The 12,829-nt window shown below is 42.3% G+C and overlaps 1 protein-coding gene and 1 long non-coding RNA gene across 5 annotated transcripts in view; both read right to left on the reverse strand.

The window, feature by feature from the left end:
* Positions 1-12,829, reverse strand: part of LOC309350038 — a 191,364-nt gene that overhangs the window by 14,535 nt on the left and 164,000 nt on the right. The gene's annotated exons all lie outside the window — the stretch shown is intronic.
* Positions 1-12,829, reverse strand: part of SLC2A9 (solute carrier family 2 member 9) — a 98,385-nt gene that overhangs the window by 14,535 nt on the left and 71,021 nt on the right. For all 4 annotated transcript variants that reach the window (XM_081876331.1, XM_081876332.1, XM_081876330.1 and 1 more), the window contains 4 exons: positions 7,903-8,035; positions 6,929-7,116; positions 4,232-4,342; positions 1,455-1,556 (listed from right to left, as the gene is read on the reverse strand). In XM_081876331.1, the coding sequence (XP_081732457.1) occupies positions 1,455-1,556; positions 4,232-4,342; positions 6,929-7,116; positions 7,903-8,035 (534 nt within the window). The remainder of the gene's footprint in view (positions 1-1,454; positions 1,557-4,231; positions 4,343-6,928; positions 7,117-7,902; positions 8,036-12,829) is intronic.

Genomic DNA, 12,829 nt, shown 5'->3' on the forward strand with positions numbered 1-12,829 from the left:
CCATTCACCCTGTCGTCTGCCTCTGACCCCCTTAATCTTCTGTCTGTGCTGAAATCCAACCCTGTCCAAGAAAGACATTTCAGCTTGGCCTATCTGCTTCTATTTTTAATATATCTGTATCTAAATGAAACAGAACGGTAACCGATCTGTACTGAATAGTGAGTCTGATGACGAAGGTGTTAAGCCACATTGTGGGGAAGAGCTGTAACTCAGTCATAAAACACATAATGTGCATTTACAAGATCCCATCTTCAATGCTTAGCATCTCTACCTCAAAAGGGTGGCCTGAAAGTGGCCACTCTGGGAGGCTTATCTGGGTGGACTCAGTATAAGGCAACTCACTACATCCAAGATCTGGCTGAAAATGTAGATATCTTCATGTTTGCACACTTCTTGAAGCAACTCTTTCCTGGGAAATATGTGTTAACCTTTGTGTGAGGAATGGAGATCATGACTTTGCCTGGAGAAATACAATGTAATGAAAGTTCACCCAAAGCCTGCTGTTTTAACCTGTCAGAATTACAGCTTTCATCAGTTTGAGAGATGCCCTCTGGAGCAAAAGAAGCTGTACAATAATCAATGCAACAGGAGAGAAACAAGTCAGGGATTAAAATGACTTCTACTTTGTTCTGTGACCTCCTTCAGAACCTTCTTTTGACCATTTAAAAAATAGCCACTTGGAAAGTAAATGTTAATAATGTCAGGTTCCTGACATTTAGAGTAAATAACACATCTTCACATTTTTGAATCAAAATATTGAAAACAAAATTGCCAAAAAGCAACAGGATATCTAGGAGTGATATAATGTTTCAGATACACATATTTAAAACACAGAATTAGGGCTGCTGAAGAATGAATGCTGAACCATGGTTTAGGGACCATGGTTGTGTTGGGAATCATGCAGTACCAACATCAACCTCACAATTCAAAGTGAATTGGAGTTCTGTGATCTCTTCAATCAGGGTTAGCAGCAGTGCTCACACATAATGCAAGCCAGAATAAAGGAGGATAGGGAGAATACGTTTGATCTCAGATAGTTTTTACTAATCCTAGTTCAAACAAACCAGAGTTTGGAGAACCAAGGTTAGTTTAAAATAGTATTATATAACTCTAGTTTCCTTTTATACAAATGATTAAGAGGGAAAAGGTTATAGCCCCTCGTTTTTCTCTTACACAAATGGGTAGTGAATGAAATACTTTATTGTTAAATCACATTATCCCTAAACTGTCTCATCTTGAAACCTGCAAGAACAATTTCAGTTGTGAAGCTTTTGGTTTTCTCTTGGCTAAACATAATTTTAAAAGGACAAAAATAACTGACAGTGTAATAGATTCACAGTTAACCCACACATGACTTCAATGTCAAAGTTGCACATTAAAGATCACACACTGTGTACAAGAAAGAGCAATGAGAATTGCCTGATATTTAAGCTGAGCAGGGCAGGTTTACATACCTGTAAAGTCATACACACAGTGAGTATTACAAAGAAGAGGACCATCAAGCCAAACCCCCCAATCAGAAGAGGTCTGCGTCCGAGTCGTTCTATCACTAGGCCCTGAGGAAGAAAAATAAACAGTGTCTTATTTTCTAACAAAACCAAGGGCATCCTGGATTTATGTGGTCAACTCTTATAACTCCTCATGGATCAATCTAAGGGCAATGGGGATCCATGTCTCTCAGGGAGGGAATCCTAAAGACGCTAGGATTAGTCACTTGAATCACAATGCTATACAGTGGTACCTCGGGTTACATACACTTCAGGTTGCATACGCTTCAGGTTACAGACTCCGCTAACCCAGAAATATTACCTCGGGTTAAGAACTTTGCTTCAGGATGAGAACAGAAATTGTGTAGCAGCAGTGCAGCAGCAGCAGGAGGCCCCACTACCTAAAGTGGCGCTTCAGGTTAAGAACAGTTTCAGGTTAAGAATGGACCTCTGGAACGAATTAAGTACGTAACCAGAGGTACCACTGTACTTTTTACAACACAAACAAAAACTCTCCAAACTGGAACATAGATAACTTTTTTCATATTCCAAGTGTTTTAACTTTCTATATATAAAATGCATGATTAGATCTGGTCTGCTACATAAGCTGCACTGAAGTGGAATAATGGTTTGTGCCCACCATTTGCAACCAAATTAATATACCATTAAGTCACACTAACAACAGTATTAATATTCTAAATGGTGCTCACTACTGTTTGTCAGAGTGAATTTCAGAGGCTCTACACACATGGAGCAATGAGGACCCACTTTGTATTACTTTGTTTTTGTTTTATCTGTGCATAAACTATTTCAAAAATTCTGCATGTTTTATATTAGAAATATTTAATTTAACCATGCATTTAGAGAAGTGTCATGAAAGCATAAGATGGTATTAGGGAGAGTGTCAGCAATTACGGGCACTGGAGCCTCTGCCAGGGGGTCAGTTCACACATGCCTGCACATCACACACACAGAAAACCACATTAAATTTTTGGCTCCATGGTAAGTTGGTTGCAAGTCCACTTTTAGTGGCCCCTGCAGCACACCCCTCTTATTAAGCATGTATTCAAGCATTAATTAATTAAAAGTTGAATTAAACGGTGCAGCTTTTTCATTCCTTCTTGCTCCGATGCTCATGACCTCACATTCCATTTTTAGCTTTGCTGCTATGGGAACTTGCCTTCTGTCGGAACTGTATATAATATCAGAGACAACAAAGCAGCAGAATTTTCTGCATGGAAAGGACTAAAAAATGTCAACACAATCAATGGCATAGACTTCAGTGTTTGCTTTGCCTAGCTTTGCTCAGCTGCGCTGATCTTACAATTTATTGACAGCAATGAATATGAATTATATTTATCAAGGCTGTTCCTAAGCAGGTCTAGTCAAATGAAGTGCAAAAGCAAGCATGCTTAGGACTTGGGTAATCACTGAGCAGCCCATTTGAATAAATTCATCAAGTTCATATACAACATAGAATAGGTCATTCTTGGATCTCTCCCCCCCCCCACTTGGAGGCTGCAATCCTATGCACCCTGACAGGTGAATGAGGCTCACATTTCATTTATTGTAGTTGCATAATCTGCCCCCCCCCCCCGCTAAAATGAATGAATTAAAAGTACCCAAGGTAAGCAAAGAGAGGTGGACCAGGACGGGGGCTGCTTCGCCAGCCGTTTGTCTGCTCAAAATTGCTCCCTTGATCTGTTCCCCAGTGAGGGAACAGACAGAAGTCCCCTCAACATCTTTCATCCTCAGGAAGAAAGCCAGCTGTGTGGCAGTTTTGATTGTGACATATTTGTAAATTACATGTACACTTTTAAATATATGACATGATCCAACCAAATTCCATCACTCGCGTAGCATAGTCTTAGGCAGGCTTTCTTACAAGCAAGTCCCACCCGCTTTCAGGATTTGAACTGTGAATGTCACTGATTTCAGTGCGTGAAAGTTATTCATATGCTTTTGAAATAAGTAAATGGGTCTGGACGGTGCATCCTTTTAACTGTATATGGCCCCTACATTTTAAAAGTAACTAGTTCTCAATGGTCATGGTCATTTTCTAACATGAGGCTTTTTGTACCACAGAAAACAATGTTCCCCCCCCTCTCTCCCCCTCCCCCTCCCCCTTTCTCTTTTTGTGGTAACGTAGGCTAAAATAAACATTGGCCTAAATTCAATACCAAGGAAAAGAACTAAGAGCAAAGACCAAGAACTAAACTTGCAATTCAAACTATAACATATTTATTCATTGTTTACCCCCGCACTCTTCTTCCCTGTACTGGATTTTAGATAGTAAGGTTCACAGTACTGATGAGATGACCCCCAGGACTCATTCCAACTCTGCAGTTTTGTGATTCTATGAGATACACACATTAATGGTTACAGATAGGTAACCATTATCTGAAGAAGTGTGCATGCACACGAAAGCTCATACCAAGAACTGACTTAGTTGGTCTTTAAGGTGCTACTGGAAGGAATTTGTTTTGTTTACACATTAATGGTGCTATTTAAATAAATGAAAAACTAATACAGCAATAAACTAGATTAATCTATTTTATTGAGAACTCATAATGACTGCAGACTTGAAATTTCCTGCATCCCAACCTCTTAAAATATTGAGTAAAGTTGAATAAAGTTTATAAAACATAGCCCTTCTGTCTGCTTTTTACCTGAAAATGCCACATCAAATCGAAAGAGGAGGGAGCTAAAAGGATTTTACAGGGTACAGAAGACACAGTACTTACGGAGAAAATGGCAGCCAAAATCTCAATCCCTCCTGTGCTTAAAGTAACATATGGGATTATTTCTGAATTTAGTCCAGCTCCCTTGAAAATGTCATTTGTGTAGAACCAAATCTGTAACAAGAAACCATTTTTTCAGTTATTTGATTTCAAAAAGTTCTTTAGAATCTAATTAAAATGTAAGACTACATACATTTAATGCCTCAGTAATGATGGACTGCCCAGTGACATCCAACTGGACGTTAACAGCACAACCCTATGCTCCAATTGTGCTGGAGCACTTTAATAAACCAAATTAGAAACATGCGACTGATTATATAATATGTCGAGATTTTGTTGAACATTGTGGTGTTCAACAAATACAATGAGCAGGGTATACCATTGCAACAATGGAAAACATTATGTCAGCCTTCCACCCCACACAAAAGAAAAGTGCTTTTCTGAGGAAAGAAATCTGAATTTCACACAATGTAGGAGCAGCAACAGTTGCTCTCTAAAGTGGTCGTCTGGAAAGTCCCTTGACTGTAAATTTAAAGAAGAAGAAATAGTATGTTGATATATTATTTTTCAGTTTACCCTAGTTGGGAGCTCAGGAAATAAGCAAATGGCTAAATCTGGAAAAAGATGTATGCAAACAACAGGAAAGTGTTATTGTTTGTGCTGCTTAACACCCTCAAAGCTCATCCCTAACCCTAAACCTATGATTTATCACCCTCTTCCAACCTAGCCCACAAATTTTCAAAAAACTAACCTCTCCCAACTACCTAACCATTTAAGTTCAGTTCTTTTTGCAACTCTCCACCCTCAAAGGGATGCTCCCTCACAGCTTTTTCAAGAGTGCAGAACCCCACATGGAACGCACCAGTTCTACTGAGTCTTTAAACCTGAGTAATTCTTAGAGGGAATCAATACCACTTCATTTCTTCTCCAAGAAGAAATCTTGCCATAATCCCAGATGTTCCCATTCTATTTCCAGTACTTCAAGTGCAGGACTGGGGGGGGGGGGGACCCTGCCTTGGTTATTTCACTGCACATGGCACTTTTCTGTTTCTTGTAAGTATAATTATAAGAAGAGCTGTAAACCGAATAGATGACAAGATAATTCCATATCTTTTCTCAGTAAAGTATCCACAACAGGGAACAGAACAAGCCTGTCATTAGTACTGAAATCCTGCAGTTAGTAGAAAGCTATACTTTTTGTGGGATGTCTTTTGTAGGTTTATTGAAGGTATGATGAAGTGCGATTTTCATCTTATTCACAGCAGACAGCGAAGAATTTCTCAGTAACATCTAATTAACTCTTAGAAAGATACTGCAATCGTTACAAATTGCTTTGGAAGGTGCAAAAGGTTTTCCTTTTAAAAAAGATATTACACCCATCATCTGACACAGAGTAATTTTCAAGTTATCCCTTAATTAGATGTGGTCATGCCATCATCCCAGGTAGCTTATTTAGAGAGCAACAGAATTCATTTGGGGTGTTTGATTTCCTCCACAGATGTCAGTCTCTGTGAAAGAATGTTTTCCATGTATTTCAAAGTGAAGCATGATGATTCCATTTCATCTGAGCAACATGGACTGGGCAAATGCAATATATTGGGGTTGTCTTGGCTTGGTATTATGATGAAAAGAAGGCATCTACTGCATCTAAGAACATAAGAACCACCTCCTGGATCAGGCCATTAGACCATCTGCTCCAGCATCCTGTTCTCACAGTGGCTGAAAGGAGGGCCAGCCAACAGCTATTCTGGAATTGCTGGCAGAATAAGACTGAAATCAGGTTGTTAACTTAGTGATCTGACTTGGACTTGAATTTGCCCTTCAGGAAGTTTAATGGGTCAGGGAGTAAATATTGTAACAGGAAAAATGAGTTAATGCATCTCTCTCACACTCAGTGACACACAAACAAAACAAAACAAAACACACCCCTACTTACCTACAAACATTATTACTGAGCTGAAGACAATGGCATTGGTTCAGTAACTATGAGATCTATCCCCCCAATTCTAGGAATCTAGGAATGTGTTTTGAAGAATCGATGCATCACATTTTGCCTTATGTTGCTGCATCTTTCTTCAAAGTTCATAGCATGAAGATAAGGGGATACATGACATCGCAGTTGTGCAACAGATATCTGCTTTGGCAAATGGGACTTATCCTTCCACCCCTCCCCCTGCAGCCTCAAAGATCTGCTAGAAGGATAAGAGGAATTATCCAGAGGATTGGGAGCTGCAGGTGTAAAGTTGCCCAGCGCTACTTGCTGAATTAAACATTGTGTATCAATAAAAACGCTGATTATTTTCAGTAACAGTGCTAAGTAGCAATACTTCACTAACAAATCTAATACATGCAAATGTTGCTTATCACCGGGTTTTGCTCTACCCTCTGATCCACTGGGGGGCTGGCAGGGGAATGATGGTGCTGGATTAAAGACCCTCCCAGGCTGAGCCCAGGCTTTCAGGGGAAGGGGGCTTTGGTCTGAAAGAGGCATTGCAGGGGGCTGGACTGGATGACCCTTGGGGTCCCTTCCAACTCTACAGTTCTATGAAACCCTTCATTTTGTCTTTCTAAAAGCCCTTCCATTCAGAGATTTGAGGCCGTCGCCAAAACATTCTAGAAATATTCTAGAAAGTTCTTGAAACATTGGAACAAAACATAGAAATATATCTTCTACACATTATTTGCCATCATCTCACTTACAGCATTAAGACCACAGAGTTGGTAGCAGGCCATGGTTACAATTACGGTGAGGATCTGCCATCGCTTACTGCTGTCACACAAAAGCTGAAAGATAGATGCTATCTGCATGTTTCTCTGCACGCGACTCTCTTCCAAAACGTCTTCTACTTCATACGACACATCAGATTTGCCAAGAAAGGTCTGAAATGCTGTAAACCCACAAGTCATATATTTGTTTAGAATGCAAATTGTGGTTGCATTCAGACCAAGCAGACACAATGGATCAAAGAGTTAATTTGCATCAAACAGTTCCTTTTTTCTGGCTAAAAAAATGGTTGTATAGATCTGCCTCCATGTAAATTATACCAGGAACTTCATATGAATTTGGTTCATCTCATAGACTTTGGGTACACTTGAGGTCCATGGGAACACAGATGTAGCGCTGAATATGGTATTGATTCAGCTTCTGGATACAAATAAGTTAAAAAACAACACACACCTACAAATACATGCTAGGATTATTACCCTATAGATTTAGAGAATGCGAACCTGCAGGCATAGCCACTGCCGATTTAGGTACTAATGTCACAATAGAAAACAGTATTTTAAAACATAAAGCAATCCTCAAGTTAAACCCCATCATAAAAATTAAACCAAGCCAGCAGAGCTAACAATAAGTTGAAGAAGGCCTTTTTGAGCAGTCCTGTCAACTGGTCACCTGAAAACATCCTAGGGATGAGGCCTGGCACACCACACTTAGCAAGGCATTCCATATGGCGGGGCCACCACCAAGAAAACCCTAGTTGTAGGAGGCAGATACTTTGCATGAAACAGAGTTGAATGGTGGAAAAGCAGTGTTTTGATATTATGCAATTTTTGTAGGACTCTTGGAGTTAAAGAAAGGAGACTGCAAAACGAAGGAATATTTGCACTTTCAGGGGAATTCCTGTCTTTCAAGGCAAACAGACAAATGATGAAAAATAAAAGCACAGCACCTTTTTCTGCTGCTTTTGTGTCGTGTCTTTCAAGCAGCAAAAAGCGAGGACTTTCCGGAAGAAAAGGCAGGACTGCCATTTGGATGAGTGATGGGACAATTATCATCCCAAATAAATAGGGCCACATGGATTCCTGCAAGAGACAAACACAAAACAAAATGGAAAGGTAATGCTGGAAGAAAGTATTGATCCAAATGTAATGAAGAAATAAACAGAAACATAGGGGACATTCATAATCCATCAGCAGATGCTCCTAAATTCAATCCCTGCATCTCTCTTTTTCTCCTTGGCTAGGAATATCTGCTTGATGACCTGGAAAGCCCCTGGCACTTAGAATGGACCACAGAGAGACCAACTGCCTATTGTGTATCAAGGCACTTATTTATAAGCCCAGGCTCTGGTGCTGCTTCCTCAGAGAGGGAATTCCAAAGAAGTGACACCACAACCAAAACAGCTGCTCTGGATGCGACCACTGATGCAACGCCATCAGTAGGGTTGCCACCTTTGGTCGGGCAAAACATGGGACAGGTTGGGGGGGGGATCGGGGAGCTAAAAATCACATTCCCTGCTGCAGGCATGACTTCAGAGCAATCCATTACAAAGCCACTCGGGGTTTACATGGGTTTATTCAGTGAATAAAAACAACAAAAGCACTATGATTTACAACTGTAAGAAAAATCCCACCCCCACTCTCCACTGAATGGACAGACCAGGACAGATCGCACCCCCCATCTCTGTCTCTGACCCACTCCTTCCCGTGTGCCCATGCAAAAACTCTCTTTCCCGCTCTCCGACCCATCTGCTGCCCCCCCGCCCATGCAAAACTTCCACCATAGCAAGCCAGTGCACAGCAACTCCCCCTTTCACTCCCTGTGACGCTCCCTCTGCCCACACACAAAAACTTTCTCTCAAAATCCTCCTCCCGCCCCCACCCTCTGCCCGCACCCCATGATAACGCTTAATCCTCCTCTGCCCCACAAACTCCCACTCAGGATCTCGCTCTCCTCCTCCCACCGAATCCACTCTCTGGATGTGCAGTTTGGAGGAGGAGGAGGAGGAGGAGGAGGAGACTGAATACGTGAAAAGATGTGTCATGTTTGAAGTCCGAACAGGACAGGGGACACTTTTCTTTCTTTCTTTCTTTCTTTTTTAAAAAAATTACATTTTTCTTGGGACGGGTGGCAACCCTATTCACCAGTCCTAAAAGTGTACAGGCATGGAAGGCTACTTTCCCCAAGATAGGAGGAAACTGCACACAGAGGAAACTGCCTTACACCGAGTCAGACCATGGCATCCATTTTGCTCAATACTGTCTACGTCAGGCATGGGCCAAGTCCGTTTCATGGGCCAAGTCCGTTTCAGGGGCCTAATCCAGCCCGCCAGTCAGTTTAATCCAGCCCCTGTGGCAGTTTATTTCCTGGGGTAAAATCCCCCCAAAACCTCAACAACTCTAGCCCTAAATCCCACAGCCCTTCACTTCATCAGATCTGGCCCTCTTTGAAAGAAGTTTGGACCACTGGTCTACGTTGACTGGCAGAGGGTCTCTGGGGTTACAGACAGGGGTCTCCCCCATTCCTGGATGGAAAATGCCAGGGATTAAACTTTTGGATGCAAGGCTGATGCTCTGCCACGGAGCCCCTAGAACTGTGACTGGAAGCAAATGGATAAGAATAAAATTGGGAGAGCTGCTCTTTGCTGGAGGTGAGCACTAGAACTTTGGACCGATCCAGCCTTGCTAATGTTAGTAGCCCAGCAGCTCACCCCCATCTGCTTTAACGCTTTGCAACACGGCAATAGCCACAGCACCCTTTCCGTTTACATAACCTTCTGTGTCTGAATGCCTGGAGGTTTATCTTAGCGAACAAAGCCTACGTGAAGGGCTATTTATATACCTGCCCGACTGCAGCTTCCACACACTTTCCAAGGGCAGCTGCGCAGAAAGTACATTGCAATATCTGAACCAAGGATGTCAACAGGATTTCCTGGGCCCAGGACACAGATGTGGATTGGGTCCTCCTCCCTTCTCACGAAAGAGCATACAAATTTGCATAAAACTTTGCACTGCATGCATTTTGTCTCATGTGCAAATCTGTTTCCTCTATTGCGGGGTGGGGGGTGGGGTGGGGGGCCCCAGAAGAAATAATGGGCCACACGCACACAATACACTACCTCACAAGCAAAATCACACATCACACAAAATCATAGTTAAAAACTGTGGGAATGTTCAGGGATGCAGGAGAGGACATATTGTTTGATTATATCCTTTCCAACTTGTGTTAACAAGTTCCACAATTTAGCAGAGTAACATTCCCCCTTTTAAACTTGCACAGCGGATGCATTTGCTCAGGCTTGCTAAAGCCTCTAAAATGAGTTTTCCTTTCGGTAATTCCCCATTTAGTCCCTCATAAAAAGATAAGACACGACACAGTCTTCTATAAAAGTATAAAAAGAGTTTACTCACTCACATTCTGTTCACAGTTGGATTCCAGAAGGCAGACTTAAGTTAGAAAAGTAATATACCTGGAAACTATCCCATAAGGAGACAGCCCCTTTGTCCTCTCTTGGCTGCAAGCCAAGAGAGCATCTTAGGCTAAGCAGATGTTGCTTCTTCAATGAATGTGGCCAGAGAGAAAGAGAGATATGGCTGACCAGTCCTGCTCTTTTGTTACCTGGGCAGGTGAGGTCACGCCCACCTCTGGTCACATGCAGAGGAAGTCTGTCCCAGCCTAGGAGAAACAAGAAGTTCCGACTGGCTGGTCCAGACATCCCCTTTTATGTCCACTCTAGGGATGCTGTGCTTGACTGCTCTTGTGTTTCACATCCCACAAAAGCAACCTATGGTTTCATGTGCAATGGTGCATGCTGCTCAAACGTTCTGGCTCCACCCCTCTCTGTTCCTGCCATGCTGCCAGAAAGCAAGCCAGTCCATCTTGCAATGTCAAAACCTGGGCTCATGGATTGTTTTAGCCAGATAAACCGTGAGCTACTTCCTGAAGGGAAGCTGCTGGTGTATTAGCGCTAACTTTGTGTCCATGCATCTGCAAACAATCTGGAGACCTCCCAAACAGGGCTTCAACTGTCAGGTCACGCTGATTATCAGTGGCTTTTCAGATTGCATTTTACATCCCCACATTTGAAAAAGATGGGAGCTGGAGCTGGAGAAAATATATAAAAAGGTCACCAACATGGTCAAGGGCTGGAGCAGAAGGAAAGGGGAAATTGTTTGGGATTTGCTTTATGGGGTGTAATGGTTCTAGGGGTTGCTCGTGCGTAAGTTGTCGCCACTCCTGGCTAGGTTACCTGGGTGAACCCTTTCTGTCTAGACAGCCTCTCACCCGTGGCTGCCTCAATCGCTGGCAGAATCCGTCAGTGGGCATTTCTTGAACTTCTTCCAGCAAAGAAGTTCTCTGACGCCAAGTCTCCTCCTACTCTCCCTGCGCGGAAGTCTTCTGCGCAGGGAGGGTGTGGGCAGCGGAGGACCCGTGCTCTCCCCGCTGGTCTCCGGCAAGGAGTCCTGGAGCCTTCTCTCCGATTCCCCCATCTGCCCCCCTTCTCCACTGGTGCTACGCTGATTTCCTTCCCCAGCAGCTGGGCTGCCTCTCTCCCTGCTGGGACCCTCTCCGGCATCCCTCTGGAGCCTTCCCTCCACCTCTGGCTCCGATGGCAGTTCCCTGACACGGGGCGTGGGGCAATGAAGCGGATATTAATTCTATAAATTAAGAGTGGACATGGGGGAGCAGGGAGAGATTCTTTTTTCTCCCACTTTTACAATAGTAGAACCAATCAAACTTAGTGGCAGGAAGGTTCAGGGAAAGATTACCTTCAAACAACTTACTGGGTCACCTGCCACAATGTGGTAATAGAGGCAACTAGATGGTTTTAAAACAGATTAGGCAAATTGATAGAGGGTTGCTCTATCAACGGCCACAATGCTCTCTTAGTAACCGTGTTAGTAAATTCATATATCTGACTTCAAGGACTGGTATATTGCCCACACTTCTCTGTCCAATAAATGTTAATAGAACTTACATATAAATGAGTGAATTAACAGCACTGGTGGAGGACGAGGGGGGCGGGGGGAGGACCCTGCCCCCCGCAGTGCGATCCCAGTGGGGTTCCATCGCAGCTGCCCCTGCCCCCAGAACGTGCGCCAGCCCCGCCCCCACCTGCTCTCCGCTCCCGGAGCATAAAGCTCTGCCCCTGATTCACAGCTGGTTTGCATATTGAAGATGCATTTTTTTTCTTTCAACCCAATGATTTTTAAAAATATGATATAGACTTCTCTTTCTAATCAAGTACACAAGGACCTATTTTCTTGAAAACAAAAAAATCCTGTGAATTTGATAGTATTACCCTAATAAATAAAGTATAGCTTATTTGGATAGCTTACTTTGATTTTGTAGCAGTAGTTTTACTTACTATTAAAATGCAGGAGGAACGGTCCTTCTCCCATTCTTTTATTTGTTTTCCTGCCTTCTGACAGGTATCCTATATCACTTTTTAAAAATACTCAAATACTTCTACCAGTTTAATACATCTGAGACACAAATTAGAAATATGCTATGATTTCAGCATTCTTTTATTTCTTTATCTAAGCAGTATTACTCATGTGTGACAGATTCAACAATCAGACAAATTCATGTGATTCCATTAGCATAACTTCATCCTTTGCAAAGGCATAAATTTGAATCTAAAACACTAAAAACGAGGATTCGCCAGTGTCTGAAATAAAATACTTTCTCATTTGAAATCAATACCCACTATTCATTTTCTTAGCAAAATATTCAAAATTGTGTATGTTAAAAAAAACCCAACTTGGTAAGACTTAGATGATACTGATCAACCTGAACTCATGTGTTGAAATTTGTGACTCCAAAGTTCATACTTAATAGTATCCCAATTATGCACTACTAAAAGGAAAGGAAAG

Source organism: Podarcis erhardii (assembly GCF_964252035.2).
Source record: "Podarcis erhardii genome assembly, chromosome: 9".
Classification (NCBI taxonomy): Eukaryota; Metazoa; Chordata; class Lepidosauria; order Squamata; family Lacertidae; genus Podarcis; species Podarcis erhardii.